Source organism: Belonocnema kinseyi, chromosome 6 (assembly GCF_010883055.1).
Source record: "Belonocnema kinseyi isolate 2016_QV_RU_SX_M_011 chromosome 6, B_treatae_v1, whole genome shotgun sequence".
In the NCBI taxonomy this organism is placed as follows: domain Eukaryota; kingdom Metazoa; phylum Arthropoda; class Insecta; order Hymenoptera; family Cynipidae; genus Belonocnema; species Belonocnema kinseyi.
The window spans coordinates 34,956,534-34,979,398 of record NC_046662.1 but is presented as its reverse complement, the minus strand read 5'-3'; the positions used below and the strand labels follow the sequence as shown (position 1 = coordinate 34,979,398).

Here is a 22,865-nt window from a genome sequence, read left to right as displayed (position 1 = left end):
TAAATAACAATTCAACACTTATTATTTGTAGAAAATATTTGACCAATTTTGAGAGATATTTACAAGTTTTAAAATTCTTCAAAATTAATTAAAAACTTGAAATGATCTGAAGTAATTTAAACGAAGTGTGTTAACATTTTATTCAGAGCTTTTAAATATATTTTTAAATTAATCGAATTTTTACTACAATTTTTGGAATACCCTCAAAAATAAAAAAAGCATTAAAATCTTCCAGATTCTTTTTTGATAATTTTGGAAATCTCTTATAATCTTTTATCACTCTAATTTTTTCTAAAAATAATAAGTGGTCTATTGTTATTTATAAATTCAAATTTTAAGGATTTTTTTCTAAATTTGCAAGGTTAAAATTACTGAAAATATAATTTTGACAATTGTAAAAATTCCTTGCTTCATTATTTTATTTAAAGTATTAAGAATGCTGACGTGGATTTCTATTTTTGGAACTTAATCTGAATCTTTGAAATCTATAATTTATCAAATTTTGCAGTTTATTCGCAATTCATTTAAAATTGTTCAATCAAAAAGTGTTAGTACTTTCCATTTTATACGTGTAAATTATTGAGCATTTAAATACACCATTTTTGAATTGAAAAAGTATTACACTTCAATTCGAAAAGTTTAAAATTCAAGAGTTCCGCTTTCAACTCTTTAATTTGTTGTTTGTTGTTTATTACATTAAATGGGAAAATGATTACAATAGCGCTCGAGTTTCTAAATTTCAATGACCGTGAAAAATGTTTGCGAACCGGGAAAAAACCGGAAAATGAACGGGAATTTTTTCTTCGATTAAAACGCCCACCCTGGAAATGGTAAGATTTATGTTACTAAATGAATAAGTAAGAATATTGATATTGATTTGGATTATATTCGCTTAACTTCAAAAGTAGTTTTTTAATCAATTTGAAACTACTGTTTAAAATTGTTACTAGAAATACAGTTACCAATTTATTTTTAGTAGCATTACCAATTCCTTTAATAGATATAGTTACTGATTAATTTAGTCGGCTATTATTACGAATTGATTCATTACATTATTACTAATTAGCAGTAAACGTATCGGCACTATATGAATTAGTAGAAAACTACTATAAATTAGCAGTTTTATACTATTTCAGATTTAGAGAGTACTTCGAAAGTTATAAATATGTGTACTGATTGGTCAATTGAAAAATGTATATCTTAGGTATATATTTATCTATTTGTGTCACATTTTCATGGACACAATTTATGAGGTTCTTGTACTCGTCAGATTTTTTTTATCTTCCTTGTAAATTTAGGAGTAAAATGTTAAAACGGAAGAGTGATTACCACGGACTAGTAGAAAAGGCGGCATATCTCGAGTTAGAGTTTCAAGCCATGCCATATAAAGTGGTGCTGAAACTGCTCCTTTTCTTGGCATTGGTAAAGTCCTGCAAAAAAAATTCATTAAGATTTAAAAGCTAAATTTTGTTTATTAAGGCCATGTGATGAGTGGATCACGTGACCAGATTCCTTCCTCACCCCCACTTTTTTTGCTTCCCAACTTATTATCAAACGAAACGCCACATCGAGTTGAAAATTTGGGGTACTAAACAAGAAGCACTAAGAATGGTGGGTCTGGTCATAAATTTGTATACTTATCAAAAAAGTTTTTTCTTATTTATTATCCCAAAATTTCAACTCGATGTAGCGCTTCGTGTGAAAATAAGTTGAGAAATAAAAAAAAGTGGGGGTAAGGTAGGAATATGGTCACGTGACCCACTCGTCACATGGCCTTAAAATTAAATATCGATGCAAAGTACTTTGGGTGTATTAACTATAAATATGTAAAAAGTGTAACCTTTTTTGAACTTTCTAAATCACTATTGATTCATCGAGAATTCATTAAGAAATCCACGCGTCTCGCAAGCGCAAATCAGTATGTCAAATACAGTAATGTTATATCCACAATATAAAAAAATTCCTCTTACAATCAACATTAATAATTTGTTTGAAAAATTTGAAAATGATATTGATAGATTATCGTAAGTTGTGAAAGGTTCTTCAATTGGGCAATAAATGCATCTTGATAACGCGAGCAAATATATCATATACCCCAAAAGTTTCCATTTCCAGGGAAAGAAAATCCATAATTTTTATTTTTTCAAAATTCGAATATTAACACATGACACCGAGCACTTCAAAATCCCATTTAATTAACATGGAAAATGTTGAATTTTTGAAAAACTGAACTCATGTTCCAGGGTTCATGGAAACGTGCCAAACCTTTAAGGGATTGAAAAGGAGTGGTTACGAAAAAAAACCATACTAATAACTTTTATTTCCAACTCACCCTCATCTTCCCCGCAGCACCCCAAATACGACCCAAAAATAAAAAAACTACATTCTTACGTATTATTGTTACTATTTAGCAAATTCCGTCGTCTTGTTCATATAAATAATTATTGATGAAGAATTTCAATATTTACCACGACTTTTTAAACAATTTTCAATTGTTTAAAAAAATGTAAATTATTTAAAAATTGATTTATTCCGAAAAAATGTAAAAAATAATCTTAACTTCTGGTTGACATGGAATTTTTTGTCATTATTTGGCGTATTAAATTTTTCTAAAAACATTATGTAATTATTTAAACAATTAATTATTTTTTATTTTCAAAATTTCAGTTTTTCAAATTGTTATCTTATGGTACTTTTTGTTGAATAATTACTCAATTTGGATACATTTATTTTATTGTTTAACAAATTTCTATTTGTTTAAAAAAATTGTATTTGCTTAAGCAGCTATTTTTCGATAACTGAAAAATTTAAATAAAATTGAAAACATACAATTAATTACGATTTCCAAATTATTTTGGTAAACGTAATTATTTAAACAAATTATATTCATTTAAACAATTAATAAGTGATTAATGTATTCTTTCTATACACTATACATGCAGAAACATAATTTTATGTGTTCTTTTTTATTTAATTTTAGTATTTATCGAAAAAAACTGCTTGAGCAAATATTGTTTAAACAAATAGAAATTTATTAAATATTAAAAGAAATGTATGAAAATTATGTAATCATTTAACAAAACGTAGAATGGGATACTAATTTGAAAAGAAAGTTGATATCTGGCTCAATTTTTAGACATTTTGAAAATAGACCATCAATAATTGTTTAAATAATTACATAATCTTTTTATAAAAATGTAATACTCCCAACAATGACAAACAGTTACATTTCAATAAGAAATTACTGTTATTTTTACTTTTTTTGGGAATAAATAAATTTCTAAATAATTAAAATTTGTTGAAAAAAATGAAAATTGTTTAAAAAGTCATAGGAAAAATTCAAATTGTCCATTAGTAATTATTTGGAAAAAAGGCGACGGAAATTTCTATAAAGTAACAATAATACGTAAAAATGTAGTTCTTTGATTTGTGGGTCATATTTCGAGCGCTGCGGGTAGGGTGGGTTGGATACAAAAGTTATTATTATTCGTTAAAAATAAATATATTATAAAGTTATAAAGTTATTACATAATTATATTATTATTAGTCACTCCTTTTTAGTCCCTTAAAATTTTGGCTCGTTTCGATGAAACCCTGGAACATGAGTTTAATTTTTCGAAAATTCAAAATTTCCCTCGAAAAGCGTTTTTTGGACCGGCCTAATGTCCAATATTGAAAAAAGTTTTATGATATTAACAATATGAACAATATATTAGCCTAATTAATAAATTGATATTTCTAGATAAAAAAAGGAGATCAAAACCCAATTCTGAAGTTTGTATGTAATCTGAAAAAATTTTGTTCTAGATTTTAATTAAAATAGACGTAATTTCAAGTTAATTATGAAAAAAAAACAATAATCCATTTCTAATATTCGGTATATTCTTTATGAATTCCTGGTCTTTTAATTGCTTTCGAACAAGTGTTTTAAATTTGTAAAATGAAAAAATTTCGACTGTTTTTCTATAATTGTTAAAAGCTTCATTTTACAGATAGATGAATAACATTTTTTACTATGCAAGAGCAAATAAAAAGCGATTGATTGGTGCGCAAAACTAAAAAATGATTTTTTTCAGTATTAAGACCTTTTCTTCGTGGCCGGACATATATACATTTTTTATCGTAAACGGTGCAATCTATCATAACAAAATAAAAGATATTTTCGCTAGAACTTTTCTAGATGTTTCATTTTTTGCGGGAAATTTTTGTATATGTTTCGTTATTTTTGAAAAATGAAAATATTCGAATTTCCCAACAATATTTTTTTAGTGTAAAGCAGTTCTTTGACTGAAGAAAACTCACGAGATATATAGAACATATTGTTAGCTATTTCTCAGAGAACAAAATTTTAAGTGAGGTTTTTGAGAAAATCGAATTAAAATAATTATAGAAAAACTACCGCCACTTTGTCGTATTTTAAATTAAAGAATTTTTTTTATCAATTGAAGAAGCAAGAATTATGCGCTCGTTTGATAAATACTCCATTTTGGAAAAACTTTCTCATCATTTTCGAAAATTCGCAGTAGTATATCTAAATTTCAAATTATTTTGAAACCTTGACGTCGACTTTTCTTGATATCATACCTGATTCTAAATTTGGTCTGATGCTATATTTTTTGTACATAATTAATATATTTTGGTTTAAAAATCTACTTTTTAGTTGAAATTCAAATGTTTTGTTGAACATTCGTCTTTCTGGATAGAAAATTCGTCCTTTTGGATTGAAAATTTATATTCTTTGGTAGAAACGTCATCTTTTTTGGTTAAAAGTTCATTATTTTAAATTAAAAATTCTACTATTATACTTTTTATTTAGAATTCATGCCTTATGATTGGAATGTTGACTAAACGTTTTTAAATTCATCTTTTTTGGTTCAAAATTAAACTACAATGTTAAAAATTCACTATTAGATTTTTCATGGAAAATTCAACTTTTTTAGTTGAATGCTAATTTTTTTTTAATTGAAAAGTCTACTATTATATTTAATAATATAATGTATTTAATGATGTAATTATTCTGTTAAAAAGGCATATTTTTTGTTAAAAATTCACCTACTTTGTTGAAAGTCTAACTATTTTGTAAAAAGTTAATTTTGTTGTTGAAAATTCAGCTCTTCGGCTGAAAATGTAAATATTTTGTTGATATTTAACTTTTGGGTTAAGAACTCATATTTTTGGGTTGAAATTCAACTGTTTAAAAAAAACATATTTTTGTATTGAAAATGTCAAAATTTGTTGAAAAAATTTCTATTTCTTGACTGAACAATCTGTTTAAGTAGAGAATTTGTGTTTTTATTGTAAAAGTTTATTTCTTTAGGTTAAAAATGTGACTGTTTTGTGTCAAATTAATCTTTTTTGTTATGGATTAAACTATTTTGTTGAAAATTCCTTAATTTTGGTTGAATTTAACTGTTTTTTATTTAAAACTAAAATCTTTTTTGATTAAACTGCAAACTATTACATTTTTCTTTGAAAATTCTTATTTATTGGTTGAAAATTTAACTACCTCGTTAAAAGTTGAAATACTTTGTTAAATATTAATTTTTTGTTTGAAAATTGGTATTCTTTAATAAAAAATCTAAGTATTTGGTTTGATATTTGTCTTTTTGGGTACAACATTTTGGGTACAACAAAATCTTTTTAGTTGAAAATTCGTCGTTTTTGGTAGAAATTTAATTTTCTTGTTAAAAATTCATCTTTGAAGGTTGAAAGTTCAACTACTTTTTTAATAATTAAACTCTTGTTACAAATTTGTCTTTTTTCCTTAAAAGTGCAACTATTTGGTTATAAATGTAACTGGTTGGTTGAAAATAATTATTTTATTGATAATTAACTTTTCTTTTGAATTGAGTAAAAATTATTTTAGTTTGTACAATTTTGAGCTGATAGCAGTTAAAAATATTTTTTGTTTTGATATTTATAATAAACAAGCGATTTTAAATAATATATCAAAATTATCTAATTGAAAGATATTTAAAAATAATTAACATAATTTTCGTACACTATTCTTAAGAAATACCTAACCCTTGAATTTTTAAGTTCCAAAAATACTTACATGACGACTAAGTTAGCTTCCGTAGAATTTTCAAGAAGCAATTCTCGTAAACGAAGATGTCTATTTGTCTTGTCTTTCATAGCAAGTAACTCAGATTCCTTTATGGTATCTGCAAACGAATTTATAGAAGGTTTAAATTAAGATTTTGAATTAAATAATTGAAGTTACAAAAGAATTTTATATTTCTAAAGTTTCCTTACCAGCTTCAGATAATCTTGGATTAGCGGGATTACAAAATTCTGTAATTAGCGAATCGAAAAAGTTCTTAGTTCCAAGTTGAGCAGGTTTTGAAATGTCCGGAATTACTTTTAATGCTGAGTAATCTATCCTGAACTTTGAAAGAAGACTTGCCATACTGAAACAAAAAAATTTTAATTAAAAAAATTATGGATCTATTTCTGCTGCAAAAATGTAGAGAAAATAATAGAATTTGATAGAATTTCTATCTAGAGAAAACGTAAAATAAAATTCTATCAGCTTTCGTATCTGATTCGTATCTTTTGAATTAAATTCTATCCATTTCGATATCTTATAATTTTCTAACATTGTATTTTCATTACATTTTTATCAAATCTTGCCAGTACAAGATTGGTAAAAAAATTTCATGTTTCAGAGTATAAGACAATTTAATCAAATTTTTTTAGTTAAGAAATCGTATACTTTTCTTAAACAGTTTCTCATCGAAATTCAAATTTTATTCTCGTAGAACTTGTATCAAATCCTATCTTCTCAAATTTCGGAAATTTCGATAAAATTCTATAAACAGAAAAATCTTATATTTTTATATTAATAGTTTCTCGTTGAAATTCTATAAAATATTCTTGGAGATAATCTGGGAAGTTTATATCCAATTTTATTCTTGAGGAAATCTTATAATTTTCTACCAACTATAAAATTCTGTTAATCAAAAAATCTTATATTTTTATATCTATAGTTTTTTAATAAAATTCTATCAAATCTTCTTGGCACAGGACTTGTATCAAATCCTATGTTCTAAAATCTTGGCAGTTTTGATTCAACTCTGCCTGTCGAGAAATCTTATACTTTTCTTACAACAGCTTTTCAATAAAAAGTATAAAAAAAAGTATATGAAAGTATAACTTTTTAAAAATAAATCTTATCAATTTTTTTCAGCAACTAGTAGTTGATGCTCTTCATTATTGAGGCACCAAAACTTAAAATAACTTTTGTATTATTTTTTTATTTTATCAATATAGCCTACCTTCTTTGTTCATATTCAAGTTCTGAGTGCTTATTTGCTAAGGCAAATACTCTCAGTTTACTGTTTGACCAACTTTGCCTCATACTTATGATATATGGTAATAAAAGTGTTAAACCGCCATCATCGTACAACCACCAAACATCAATTGTTCCCTTCTTTTGTTTTTTCTGAAATCTAGATACAGCATCGAGAATGTCTTTCGAAATTGTTGTATTAAGTCCATTTTCTCGATGTTCTTCCGCTGTGGGATTAGGATATTCATTTATCATGTTAGATCGCCGGGGTGTTGGACTACCCGATACTGAAATGTCTGAGGTGCTGCTCGCTATAAAAAAAAATCATTTTTCGTAACACATGTATCGAAAATTTGACTTTCGATGCCCTCGTAGCGGATCGAAAGTTGTGTTTTCAACCCTAGACTAGAAAGTAGAAACAGGCGACTGCGAAAGTAACTTTACGCCCTAACCGGTATCGAAAGTATTTACATTCTACTTTATCTGCAGTTATTTGCAGCCATTCTCCCTCTTATCGAACATCCTTTCGAGAATCGTGTCACTCTAACCTATATCTGTCACTGTCTACGTATCGATAAAGAATAACAACTTTGATGAGACGCAAAGAAGTTTCAGGCATCCCAAGTCAAATTTTCGATACATTTTTCATGAAAAAGTGTATGCGCAAGTCGGGGCGAGGCAACAATTTCACTCATGTGATATCTGCCCTCGCGAACTCGTGCAATTATCGCCTTTCGCCCCTTGTTGCGCAATATAATATTAGTAAAAAAAAATTAAAAAGAACAGAATTCTTTTTGTATTTCAAACTTAGAGCTATTTAATTTCGGACAGTTTTAAATGGCAGTCTTGGAACCAAATTCAAATTCCAAACCAATTCTTTTTCGTATGCCCCTCTTTTCCCCGTTTTTGAAGAATTCCTTAGATACGAACTGAATTAATCGATACCAATGAGAAAATCCAAATGTATCTGGCTAAAAGTTAATTTTTTATTAAAAAGACTTATATTCTTTTTTTGATTCAGAATTTCTTCCTTTTAGGAATAAATTGTACCAATTAGTTAAAGATTCAAATATTTTGTTAAAAATTCTAGTATTTTGTTCAGAAGACATCTCTTTTGCTCGAAAATTCTACTGGTTTTGTGTATGTACGTCTTTTTCGACAAAAAATTCGTCCTTTTGGATTGAAAATGCATCTTTTTTTGGTACCAAAGTATTTTTTTTTTGTTCAAAATTCTTCTTGTTTGTTTGAAATTGAACTTTTTGGTTGAAATTTAGACTGTCATCTAGAAAATTTGTGATTTTCGTTTGAAAATTCAAACCGTTTTTGGCTGAAGCTTAATCATTCATCTTTGTACGTTAAAAATTCAACTATTTGGTTGAGAGTTCAAATATTTTGTTGAAAATTCAACTACTTTATTAAAAAGCCATTTTTTTCTTGAAAATACATCTTTTTTTGCAAATTTGTCCTTTTGGATTTTATTTCCGTTTTTTTCGCTTCTAGATAATTAAACAATTTTGTTGAAAGGTTATATTTTTTGGTTGAAAATTCAACTGCTTTGTTGAACATTCGTCTTATGAATAAAAAATTAATCCTTTTTTATTCGAAATTCATCTTTGTTCATTGAAGATGAAGTTTTTGTTGAAAATTAACTTTTTTTTAGAAAACTGCAATAAATTGAAAAAATGCGTGTTAGTAGCTTGAGAATTCAACTATTTGGCGGATAATTCGTCTCTTTTCATTCAAAGTCAATAATTTTTATTTAAAAAGTGGGTAATATTGTATTTTTAGTAAATAATTGATATCTTTTGTTAAAAAATCTCATAATCTTGTTGAAAATTCAATTACTTTGTTAGAAAATAATATTTTTTGATTGAAAATTCAACTATTTTGCTTTAAATTCATCTTTTGCATGGAATCTTTGTCCTTTTTGAATAAAAATCAATCTTTCTGTGTACAAAGTAGTTTTTTTCGTTAAAAATTAATCTTTATTTGTTGAAAATTGATTTTTTTGCTGAAAATTACATTGTCCTCTAAGAATTTCGTTGTTTCTGTTAGGAAGTCAACTATTTTTAATATTTTTGATTCAGAATTGATCTATTTTTGTTAAAAATATAATTATTGTATTGAAATTTTAACTCCCTCATAAAAAATTTGATTTTTTGGCTTAAAAATTCAACCAATTGGTTAAATTTTTATTAGTTTTTTTTTTAAAGTCGAGTTTTTGGTTGAAAATTCACCTTTTTAGGTACATACTTTGTTAAGAAGATATCTTTTGTGTTTGAAGAATGAATTTTTTTTTTATATTCATCCTTTTGGACAGAAAATTCGTTCTTTTAGATTGAAAATCTATATTTTTTGGTAAATAAGTGATTTTTTTGGTTTGCAAATTAATCACTCATGATAGAAAATGAACGTTTTTTAGCTTGAGAATTGGACCATTTGGCTAAAAATCGTCTGTTTTGGTTGAAGGTTAATTCTTTTTGGTGTTCAGAATCGATCTCTTTTGGTTAAAAATTTTAAAAACCTGTTGAAAATTCGACTGTTCAAAAAAAATTTCATTTTGAATTGAAAATGCAACAATTTATTTGAAGTTTAATTATTTCTGTTATATAAAATTCGCTCTTTTGGATACAAAATTCATATTTTTGGTACATAGATCAGTCATTTTTAAATTAAAAATTAATATTTTGGTTTAAAATTAAATGTCTTATAAAAAATTCGTCTTTTTGCCTTAAGAATCTTCTATTTGTTTAAAGTTATTTCATTTGTGTTTAAAAATTAAAAAATTGGTTTAAAACTTCAAAAATTTTGTTAAAATTCGTCTCTTGTTAGAAAATCTAACTATTTGGTTGGAAATGCAGTAGTTTGCTTGGAAATTATTTTTTTCTTAAAATTTCAACTACTATCATTAATTTAACTCAAACAAAAGGTAAGAAAATATAAGTGTTAATAAGTCGAAATTAAAATTAATTAGTTTTCTTTAACTTGTGCTCTTAATAATTAATTATTACCCACTGTGAGTTGGATTATTCACTGTAGGGAGGTTTTCCAAATTATAAGCAATTTCATTGACTAATATAAAAAAAATATTCTTACCTTGACTCAGTTGAGAAAAACTTTGATTTCCACGTATCATTGTAAGCATCACTCTTCTGTGTTCCTCAACATCTTCTATTACAGCACTAAAATCTAGGCCTTCGCTGACTCTCAGAAGAGCAACTGCAATGTGCATGTCCAGTGCTTTGCTGAAAGAAATGCAAATAATTGAATAGCAATTTTTTAAAAGCTTTAAGACTCTTATTAAAGAAAAGTTATGACTTTCAAGATTCGAGGTTTAAAATAAATTGTACCCAGATCAAACTTTACATTTTTTCCCCTATTTCCCTCTTTCATCCTTTTTTAAAAATTACTCCTCTTTTTCCGTCTCTTCAAGAAGCTTATTCTTTTTCTCGTTTCCTTATACTTAAATGCGAACTGAGTTAATATAACTCAATAAGAAAATCTAACAATTTCTGGTTTTAAGTTAATCCTTTTTAATTTTAAAGTTTACTATTATATTTTTGGTTTCGAACTCACATATTTTGGTTAAAAATTTTACTATTTGTTTTAAAATTTAGTTATTTTTTCAACAAATCATCCTTTTTTCATCGAAAATTCAAATGTTTCGCTGAACATTTTTTAGATAAAAAATTCGCCATTTTAAATTTTAAAAATCGTCTTTTTTGTCGGAGAAAAGTCATTTTTCTTGGTTAAAATTTGTTTTTTCAGGTTGGAAATGAAATTTTTGTGTGGAAAATTTAACTGTTTTCTCAAAAATTCGACTTGTTTGTTGAAAATGTAATTATTTTGTTGAAAATTCAACTTTTTTATTTACAAGTAATCTTTTTACAAAAAAATTCAACTGTTTTCTTAAACCTGTCTTTTTTTTAGAGAACATTCTTTCTTTTTGACTTAAAATTCATCTTTTTCGGTAGAAACGTCATGTGTTTCTTAGTTGGAAATGAACATGTTTGCTGACAAATCAATATTTAAGGTTGAAAATTTAACTATTTGGTTACAAAGTTAATTATTTTCTTAAAAATTTAACTATTATGTGAAGAGTATTTTTTCGCGAAAATTCCATTCTTTTGTTGAATATTCGTATTTTTTAAATAGAAAATTAGTCGTTCTGGATTGAAAATTTATCTTTCTTGGTTAAAAAGTAACTTTTTTGTTAAAAATCCATTTTTGCGGATTTCAAAGTCCTTGTTTTTTGTAATCAATAAAATTTCTAAGTTGAAAAAAGATGTATTGAATTGTTAAAGAATAAATGAAATAAGTAAAATAAATAAATTAACATATTTTTTATTGAAATATTAACTGTTACATTTATCGTGGAAAATTAATCTTTTTTGGTTCAAATTTAAACTCTTGGCTGAAAGTTGAACTCCTTTACCGAAAATTATTTTTTTTCCTTACTTAAAATTGAATTATTTTGTTGAAAATTCCTCACCTGTTGTTTATATTGGTCAACAAATTTAATATTTGAAAATTCGTATTTTTTTCATAAATTCAACTATTTTGGTTTTAAAAATTATAATACTTTTTGGTTAAAATAGAAAATATTATTATTTAAGAATTATTCTGCTTTGGTTAAAAATGTAACTGCTTGGTTGAAAGTTGAATCATTTTGTTGAAAACTATTTTTTTCTTAATTTAAAGATAATTTTTAAAAATGTAAATTCTACTTTTTGAATTGTTGCAAATTCATTTTTTTGGTTCATTCTAACTGTCTTTGATTTAAGAATAATATCTTTCTCGTTGAAAATTTATCTCTTCTGGTTAAAAATTCTACTAATATTTTATTCAAAATTTAATTCTTATTTTAAGAATTCATCTTTGTTGGTTGAAAATTCAAACCGTTTTGGATAGAAAATTTCTCCTTTTGAATTAAAATTGCATCTGTCTTGCTAGAAGGATCGTCGTTTTTTTTATTGAAAATGATCTTTTGTTAGAAACTCAACTATCTTCTAAAAAATTCTTTCTTTGGCTTGAAATTTGAAATATTTAGTTTTTGATTGTAGTTTAACATTTTTGGTTTGAAAATTCAACCATTTAGTAGAAAATTTTTTTTTTTACATTCTCATCATTTATGATTGAAAAAGTATTAGAATTGTCGGAAATTTGACATGACACTTTTTCAACGGATTTCCACATTTCGAGACCCCCTGAATCCGAAAATCAGGTTTTCACGATGGCGTCTGTCCGTCCGGCCGTCCGTTCGTAAACACGATAATTCTCGAAAAAATGAACGAAACAAATTCATCTTTAGCACACTTTTTTTAGGTTCTAAAAGAAAGGACGATTTCGTGAACCAGCCATTTTTGATGAAAATTCAAACAGTGAGCGCATTTTGAAAATTTTTGAGACAACTTCTTTCTGAATTTGAAAATTCTATGTACGGATATTTATGGTATTAAAAAGCACAAACAATTTATCCTTTTGACTTTTTTCGATAGAAAGAAAATTATGAGAGTTATAGCGTTTTCAAAATTTTTTTAATAAACCGAAAATCAAAATTTGAAGCCGAAAAACGCACGATATGAAAAAAAGTCAAGAGAAGAAAAATATTTGTTTTTGAAAGCCCTACAAGATTATTATAACCAATTTTTGGATTTTTTTCAAAAATCGAAAATTTAAATTTTGATTGCACAAAAAATAATGGGAAATAAAAAAATCCATTTTGTGAACAAACTATGTAGGATACGAAAAAAGATGAATTAAGAAAAAGGGTTATCCCAAAAAAGATCTACAATTTCGTTAAGAATCACTTCTTGATAGGACGCGTACTTTTTGTTTTATTCGTGTAAAATAACGTTGAAAAAAAAAAAAAAAAAAAAATGTGTAGAAAAACGACGAAAGTTACGAGAAAAAAAATCCAACAAAACCTGTTTACAAATGTCTGTCGGAAATCGAGCGCGAGTGTCACGATGAGAATGTGTACCTCAAAGCCTACAGAGCTTTGAGAAACTTAATATTATTCAGAATATAAAGACGCATATAAATACTGCCATCTAAAAGAGATCTTTTTGATAAAGTTTTTTTCAAGCATTCCAAATGTAAAGGATAAATATCCGAGCACGAAGAGCGAAGTGTAATTATGTTCGAGCACGAAGCGCGAGATTCAACTGTCGCGCGCCTAGCGCGCGAAGAGAGTGTGCCCGCGAGGCGGGCAGATTTTTCTCCCGGTTCAGGATCAAGGTCATTGCAAGCCATGTCGGAAACCGTTCTTATATCGAGAGTTGAGTGTAATTCAGAATGTATCGATTACTTACTGCATCACGTTGAAATACATGTTCAGATTTTCCAGCGGACATGTAGACCAATCTTGCTTGTAACCCATAAGAAGAATATTTGGTCGAAGTTTTCCAAGGCCTGCAGTTTGCATTAAAGACGTAGCACCATCCTGGAAATTTGCACCATCGACGAGCGAATAAAAAGCTTTTATTTTATTAGCTCTGAACCAAGAGGTTGCCATCATTGACATTGTTGCTCGTGTTTTATATGATACAGAACTCTGAAAATTACACAAATTTATTGAGAATATCCGTATCATTATATATATTTATTAAAGTGATATAGAAAATATAGCCCCCCCCCCCCAAACATCTACAATGCAATAACTGTTCGTTAAGTTCTTATAATTAAAAATATTGTTTATAAATAATTGTTATACATTTTATTCTCAAATTTATTTTGCATTGTAGATGTTCTTGGTATGATTTCTCTACTTTTTGGAAAAATATATACAAAAAATATTATAAATTAAACAGTTATAAAAATAATTTTTATAAAGGATTTCAATTTTCAAATAAAATTGTTACTAAGAGTTAAAGTTGGACATGAAAAAGGTAGAAAATTAATCTTTAGGGTTACAATTTCAACTATTAGGTTTTGAAATTAAAAAAAAATTGAACCATACCGGACAATTTAATAAAAAAAAGAAATTGAATTGTATAATTTCTAAATCGAAGCCCTGCAAAGTAAACCATTTCATTTTGAATTAAAGAATCACGAAATTTAAAGATTTCAGAATGAATGTTTAGAAAATAATATAATGAAATAACCTTAGAAATTGAATATTTTAAGATTAGGACATTTAAAATTCAGAGGAACTGAAATAATTAAAAGTTGAAAACTTTTAAATTGGAACAATTCTACATTTAAAGCGATTAAGATTTTACAATTTAGTACTGATAGCTAAATTGAATCTTTCAAATTCAAAGATTCTGAAAGCCTAGAATTTTAAATTACTATAAAATCAAATAATGAATTGAATTATATTGAACAAACTTTTAAAATAAATATAAATTTTTAAAGGAAAAAATTAAAAATAAACAACATTCTCCAGAACCTTGAAACTTAAAAGAATACGAACTTCATTTAAAACTGACCAAATTTATAGTCACCAAAAATTGTGATACTAAAACTTTGTTATAATCAAATCCTTTAAAATTTCAATTATTTGCACCAAATTTAAATCACTTAAAAATCAATAATTTTTAAATTGCTCATTAAACTTTCCTATATTCAATCAGTTAAATTTTATTTTTTATTTTTTAAATTTTATTTTTATTTGCTGTATAAATTTTAGTTACATAGTTTGATTTTTATCTTATTTTAAACCTAATTTTAAATTAAAAATCTCTCTTTAGAACTGTTAATCACACTTGAAATTTTCCAATAAAATATTTTTCAATTTTAAAAGATGAATTTGTTTAAATTTTCAACTAAAAATCGTAAAATATTAAAATATTTCATTGAAAATAAAAATAAATAATACACAAGATCGCTGAAATATGATTCCATCTTTATAAATTGTACAATTTTAAGCTTTGCAGTTCGAAATTGCTCTGTATTCAAATCCAAAATAACCAAATTCAAAACTGACTATCAAGACTTTTGATATGAAATTTTGGAATATTCAACCCTTAAATGGTACACTGGTGTGAATTTGCATATGAAATTATTCCATTTTGTTGCATTTATGCAAGCATAGCTGCAGCGGTTTATCAACACTATATTAAATATAAATGTTAAATATGCGTAATATATTCTAGATGTTTATTATATGTTCAGTATGTATAATGTTTAATATTAATATTAAAAAAAAAAAAAAAAACAGATTCGAACCAGTGTACCGTTTACGTATGCTGGATTGAACTGTACCGTTTGAGGGTAATTTTGAATAATTATTTGAATTTAAAGCGCCAATATTGTGAAGTTTTTTGATACCGCCAAGAATTCTTCTCAAAATTAATTAAAGAAAAAACTTTTGTTTCAAAATCTTAGATTAAACGGGTTTTGCATAACACATTCAAAGCCGTAATTTTTAATAGAAATTATAGAAATTTTAAAGACGATAAATATATTATTAATAAGCATTATATCACGTAGTATTAAGTGACATTCAAAACGAATAAATTTTTTTGTTGAAAAATGTGATTTCTGTCAAAAAAATAACTGTTATTTTAACCCTTGAAAATTACAGAATTTTAAGTATATGCTTTTTAGTTTCTAATTTATAATTGAGCCGTTTTAAAGTTAAAACAATTTTTTTAAAAACATTTTTTTGACGCTGAATATATCGGAATCTATGCATTATAGATGTTACCTTTTTTAATTATTATTTTATAACTTCTATACATAGAAGAATATAATTAACAGATTCGTAACTAAATTATTTTATCTATAAAAGTTAGAAAATAATAATTTTAAAAAATGGTAAAAAATGAAAAAAAAAAACATCTTTGTCTCAAAATTATTTTTTCTTCACAAATAATTATTCTACATGTGAAAACAAACACTTTTTCTTTTAGGAGTTTTTTTTCTATAATCCACAGATTCCGAGATATGCAGCGTTGAAAAATTAAAAAAAAAAATTGTCATAACTTTAAAACGGCTCAACAAAAAAATGTCATCTTGAGCTCATTTGAAAGAAAATACCACTACGGATCCATTTCATTTGGATTTTTTCAAATCTACAAGTTCCTTTAAAAATTACACACGATTTTTTTGGGAGCAAAAAAATTGGGAGAGAAGTGAGTGTTTTTTTACCATAGAAAACTCAATTTTCAATATTTTTTGACAATTCGAATTGCATTTGAAAAGTATTGGCTAAAATTTTAAAACACGTTTGATTTTTGTAAATACATACATTTTTGACAGAGGTATGAAACTTTTTATTTCGACCAATTTCGCTCAGGGTGGGCAATACTCGTTAACCGGAAGTCTATGTTAATATTATTTAAAATAAAAAAAAACAATAATTTATCAATTACAAAGTGATAAATGAAATCTAAATGCGCTGGCGGTGAAACAAACATACAAAAATCACTGAAAAAAACCTAAAAATCGTGGATCGCTTCCTCAATCAAATGAAAGTTGTAAGCCCATAGTTCTCTTGAGAAAATATATTTGTCCCATTTTTTGTTTTTCTTACTGTACTTGATGGCGATTTGCTACCGCAAATCTTGATTTAACTAAAAGAAATAAATAAATAAATAAAAACAAGGATTGAAATCTACCTCAAGAATGTCACCACATATAAGCAAGCTTTTATTTTTCGTAATATGGTATGCAAAATCGACAAAGGATGATCTTGAACTTGGAGAACCACTCAAAAGCAAAATCTGAGGTCTGTAATTTTTCACGTGCTCTTCGACCCTATCAAGTTGTTGTATTGATGTTAGGGCACTTTTATACGTTTGTGCTTGGGTAGTCGAACCCCAGTTTACATCTGTGAAAAAATTATTTTATTATTAAAATATTTTGATAATTGAGGAAAATAATAATCACCTGGTTTTCGGTATGCGACTATAAGGTATAAGCCCAAGACGGCAGATAATGTAATCAGAGCTGTGCACCAAGAAATCAGGAACATCACAGCTACACAAAGTATTGCCCCAGCGAGACTAAGCCACATATTGTAATACTGAAATTTACAAAAAATTATAACTAATTCACTCATTTATTTGATAGATTTTTAAGCAAAAAATGGAATATTTACCCTGAAGGTAGGACGCCAACCGATTGGTCTAGCAAGAGAGGCATGAAATGTGCTAAAATTGACAAGAGTGTAAGCAGCCAGGAAGAAATTTGAAATCAGTGGTGCAATAGCGTCCAGCTGACCTAAGGCCAAGTTAAATATTTATTAGAGAAAAATATTATTATTATATTATTTAATATTATGATATTCGAATCATTAATTATTAAATCTTTCTTTATATAGCTATTCTAATCTTCGAATTCATTGATTCACTATGTCCACATTGAAGCTTCTGTATTTTCATTCACTTATTTCATTCTTTCTTCTCTTTATTTTTTTTCTAACACTCAGTTTTACTAGCTATCATGCTAGCCTAAGTTGTACCTTTTCAGTATACACATTTTTCAACAACAAAAAATTCCAAAAAAAATGTAATATAAAAAGTGACTTATTATATAAAAATGATAAATAAATAAGAAAAAAATATTATTTTTCTCAACGAAGAGTTTAAACATTTTCATTAAATTATTTCCATTGATGATAATTGAAAAGGGGATACTTTTATATTATAAATTTAATATATCCACTTTCAAGACATTCAGAAAATAAGAACAAAGAAATTAATAAAAGAAGACTATCATATCCGATGTTTTATTTTTTTAATACTTTTTTTTTCTTTCTTACTGTTTACAATTTAAGAATTTTCAATTACAAATCTATAAAGTTGAATCAGTTTCAATTATAAATCTTGGAAATTGAATAATTTTTATTTTTTAATGTTGACCTCTCTAAAAATTATTTAAAAATTGAGTCACTTTTTATTATAGACATTAAATATTTAAGAGTATTCAATTGTAAATATTCAAAATTACAGAATTTTAAATTACAAGGTGGTGCAATTAAAGAATTTCGAATTGTAAATCTTCAAAATTGAACTATTCCACAATAAACTGTTTGAATTGACATATATTTGAAATATAAACTTTAAAAATTTATTAATTTGCAATACTATATTTTTAAAATTTTAGAAGTTTCAATTTTAACTCTTCGAAATAGCAAAATTTTGATATGAAAATATTAAAAATTAAACAGTTCTTAATTTTTAAAGTTAGAAATTATGCATGTTTCAAGTTTTACAATACAAAATTCTTTAATTTTTATGATTTATATTTGAGACTTTTTCAATTTAAATTTAGAAATGAAAGCTTGACTTTTGACCTTCAAAATCATCCAAATTAAATTATTTTTATATTTGTGTATCTTTAAAATTTTTAAGTTTTTAATTGCAATTCTTTTATAACGTACAATTTTGAAATTTAAACCTTTAAAATTAAGGCTTGAGTTTTTATTTTGAAAATTTATAATAAAAAATTATGCGAGTTTTAAGTTTTACAATTCAAATTCTGTAATTTTAATGCTGTAAATTATCATGTTTAAATCTTATCAAAGTTCAAGAATTTTTTTATTTATCCATGTTTAAAATCAAACAATTTTCAATTTTAAATCTTCAAAATTGGACTATTCCAAAAAAAGTTCAAAATTACATAGATAACTTCAAAATAATATTCTATAAAATGTAATAATTTCCAATTTTATGTTTTTAAAATTTAAGAATTTTTAATTATAACTCTTTAGAAGGGCAAAAATCAAAATTGTGAATATTTAAAACTAAAAAGTTTTTAATTTTGAAAGTTTACAAATTACAAATTGTGGAAGTTTAAAATATTACAATCGAAAATTTTGGTAATATGATGATTTACAAAGAAATTTCTTCACTTTAGAAGATTTAGAATTGAAAGCTTTACTTTTGATCTTCACAATCTTCAAAATTAAAGAATGTTTATTTTTACATCTTTGACATTAAAAAGTTTTCAATTATAATTTTTTACAAATTTAAAACTTTGAATTGTAAACCTTTAAAACTGAAGACTTTTTAATTTTGAAAATTTACAATTAAAAATCACGCGAATTTAAAGTTTAACAATTCAGTATTCTCTAGTTTCGTTGCTTTACATTAAAAATTTCTTCAATTGGGAAGATCTAGAAATGAAAACTAATGATTTGACTGTCAAAACCATCAAAATTCAAGATTTTTCATTTATACATCTTCAAAATTAAGCTGTTCCAAAAAAACGTTCAAACTTACATAGGCACCTTCAAAATATTATTCATGAAAACTTAATAATTCGCGATTCTATATTTTTAAAATTCCACAATTTTCCATTGTAACATTTTGAAACAGCAAAATTTTGATTTGCATATCTTTGAAATAAAGAGTTTTTTATTTTTAAAGCTACAATTACAAATTATGCGAGTTTGAAGACTTACAATTCAAAATTTGGTAAATTTTATTATTTATATTTGAGATTTCTTCAATTTAGAAGATTTAGAATTAAAAGCTTGACTTGAACATAAAAATGCAGAATTACATAATTTTAAATTTAGCAGATTTACAGATTTAAAATTGACCAATCTTTAATTGTAAATCTTCAAGATAGACCACCTTCAAAAATATATTAAAATTTTCAGGAGTTTGAGCTATAAACATTCAACATCAAACAGGTCGGTTTAATGAATAAATTGTAAATATCTGTTAAATAAATCAGTGTTAAAAATGCAATACATTAGTAAGACCCAGAATTCCAGAGTGTCTTTTAAAACATCTTATTTCGGTATAAAATCAAAAATTAACTTAACTATTTATTTGTTTCTAACTCCTGCTGGGATAAAAGCTTACATTTTGACTAAAGTTACAGCTTACTGAAAGCCGATTAAAATTGAAATTGACATTAAATTTAAATTGTATGGAAGCCTATGTAGCTATTTAATAGTTTATTGTCCATGAAATTACTGTTTTTCATCTACTGAATCTTAACTAAAATCTTTATAATCTTTAGCTGTGAAAAAACCATTGTCTAGTTCCGCTGGGATTCGCACCCAGGTCTGCAGATTGCCCATGCCGGTCTAGTACTTTGCCGACTAAGCTACGGAGAGGAACGAGAATAATATTTTTTTACAGCTAAATATTATAAATACTCTGCTTTAGACTAAGACGACTAAATACAGTCATTTTATTGAAAATAACAATCAAATTCATAAACAATTCATATTTTTGCTACTTATCTTAAAAATAATTAATCATTTCTATTTACCTATTAAAATAAAAGCAACAGCAATGACGAATGTAAGAATATATCCTCGAACCGGTTCTTTTCCATTTTTTCCACTAAACCAAGCAATTCCTGGATACAAATTATCTAAACAAAGAGCCTGAAATACTTTTGGTGCAGAAACCAGAGATGCCAGAGCACTAGAAAGTGTAGCTGCGAAACAACCGGCATAAATGAAAGGCCCAAATGCGGCAACCAATTCTATAACCTACAATGAGAACATACATAATTTAAAATATTGCAATTTGAAAAAGTTTTTTTTTTAATGTGAGAAAGTTTACCTGGAAGCTATTGTGACTGCCATAAGGACAATTATTTGGTGCAGTGCAGTTGAAGGAAGTTCCATAGATACTCCAGACTTTTTCAGGAATAGGTTCTACGTATGTTTCATTTTCTACGATGGTTTGGTTTTCTAAACTAACAATCGATCTGAGCACTGAAGTATTATAGACGGAAAATATATCTGTAATATTTCCTGAAGCATCTCGCATTACAGAACCTCCAACCATGACTGCCATTATAAGATAGGAAAGGGTTGTCAAAAAAATTGCTAAGAGCGTTCCTTTAGGAATTGCAGATTGAGGATCCTATAAACAATTTGAAAATTATTATTCAGTAATTCCTGCTGAATATAGAAAGATAAAGTTCCTATCTTTTTGAATAATTTTGGATCCTTGGGATAGAAAGAGATAGTGAAAATGTATCCTATTTTATCTCATTGTGAATGTAAATTCACGTTTATCTTTTTCTATCTCATCTTATCCTTTGGGGGCCATTCACAAAATACTCCATTGGTCCTAACATGGAGAATCATACTTCGGCAGACCCCCACCCACCCCTAAACGTATCACGTATTTTGTGTATGACCCCTTGTTTATCCACATCAATCTTTTTCTATCTATTTGTCCATCCAGATTCAAATTTTTCATTTTCAAAAAGATTTTTTCTATCTCATCCTATTCTTTGTCTATCCATCTCAATCTTTCTGTATCTCTCTTTCAATTTAAATTCACGTATATCTTTTTCAATACACTCTATCTCATCCTACTATTTATATATCCACATCAATATTTTTATATCTCTCTGTCAATTTAAATTCCGCCTATATTTTTAATCATCTCTTCCCTGTAATCATTGTATCCTTTGTCTATCCACGTCAATCTTTTTCTACCCCTTTGTCAATCAAAATTCACGTATATTTTTTCTATCCAATTTTAAATATAACTTCACGTTTCTCTTTTTCAATACCATCTCCACTATCTCATCGTATCCTTAATCTATTCACGTCTATCTTTTTCTATGTCTTTGTTCATATAAATTTCCGTGTATCTTTTTTAATATCCTCTTCCCTATTTAATCATGATATGCATCTATCAGCGTCTATCTTTTATATCTATTTTTCAATTTAAATTCACGTTTAACTTCTTCAATACCTTCTTTTCTATTTCAATCTATCCTTTTTCTATCCACATCAATCTTTTTATATTTCCTTGTGAATTTAAATTCCCATCTATCTTTTTTAATATCTTCTCTATTTCATTGCATCCTCCGCCTATCAACGGCTATCTCTTTCTATCTCTTTGTCTATTCAAATTTAAATTTAGCCTTTTCAATACCCTCTGCTCTAGCTAATCGCATCCTTTGTCTATCTAAGTGAATCTTTTTCTATGGCTTTGTCGATCTAAATTCCCTTCTATTTTTTTAAATATCCTCGCCTCTATCTCATTGTATCTTCCATCTATCAACATCTATCTTTTTCTGTCTCTTTGTCCATCCAAATTTACATTTATATTTTTCAATAACCTCTTCTCTATCTCATTCTATTCTTTATCTGTCAATCTCAATATTTTTATATATCTCTGTCAATTTAAATTACTATCTTTTTTAATATTCTCATTTCTATACCATCGTATTATACATTTATTAACGTATAACTTTTCTATATATTTTTCAATCTAAATTCATGTTTATCTTTTTTAATACACTCTTCTTTATCTCATACTCTCCTTTATCTATCCATGTCAATATTTTTATATCCCTCTGCTTGACTGTTTTTCTATGTTTGGAAATTTATACTTTATTAGTTCAAAAACAACTATTTGGTAAAAATTTCGTATTTTAGGTTAGAATGGAAATTTTTTCTTGTTGAAAATTAATTTTTCAAGATTCATCACTTTGCTTAAAAATGTAAGTTTTTTGCTTTGCAAATCTATTTATTTATTTTTTTGATAAAAATTTATTTGTATACCGAAAAATTTACCTATTCCATTTTTGGTTGTACGAGGGTAGTTCAATAAGTCCTTAGAATGAAGTATAAAAACAATTTTTTTTGGGTAAATTTTTTTTAATTTTTCAACATAATCTCCTTGGAGCTCTA

The 22,865-nt window shown here is 26.3% G+C and overlaps 1 protein-coding gene across 1 annotated transcript in view; it reads right to left on the bottom strand.

Moving 5' to 3' along the window:
- Nucleotides 1-603: 603 nt before the first annotated feature.
- LOC117174567 (bumetanide-sensitive sodium-(potassium)-chloride cotransporter) overlaps nucleotides 604-22,865 on the bottom strand; it is a 58,007-nt gene continuing 35,745 nt past the window's right edge. Inside the window, exons 8-18 of the mRNA XM_033363792.1 lie at nucleotides 20,770-21,075; nucleotides 20,471-20,696; nucleotides 17,340-17,461; nucleotides 17,129-17,264; nucleotides 16,858-17,069; nucleotides 13,606-13,847; nucleotides 10,388-10,536; nucleotides 7,278-7,602; nucleotides 6,256-6,410; nucleotides 6,056-6,164; nucleotides 604-1,430 (exon numbers count right to left, since the gene is read on the bottom strand). Of these exons, the coding sequence (XP_033219683.1) occupies nucleotides 1,295-1,430; nucleotides 6,056-6,164; nucleotides 6,256-6,410; nucleotides 7,278-7,602; nucleotides 10,388-10,536; nucleotides 13,606-13,847; nucleotides 16,858-17,069; nucleotides 17,129-17,264; nucleotides 17,340-17,461; nucleotides 20,471-20,696; nucleotides 20,770-21,075 (2,118 nt within the window). The 3' untranslated portion in view covers nucleotides 604-1,294. The remainder of the gene's footprint in view (nucleotides 1,431-6,055; nucleotides 6,165-6,255; nucleotides 6,411-7,277; nucleotides 7,603-10,387; nucleotides 10,537-13,605; nucleotides 13,848-16,857; nucleotides 17,070-17,128; nucleotides 17,265-17,339; nucleotides 17,462-20,470; nucleotides 20,697-20,769; nucleotides 21,076-22,865) is intronic.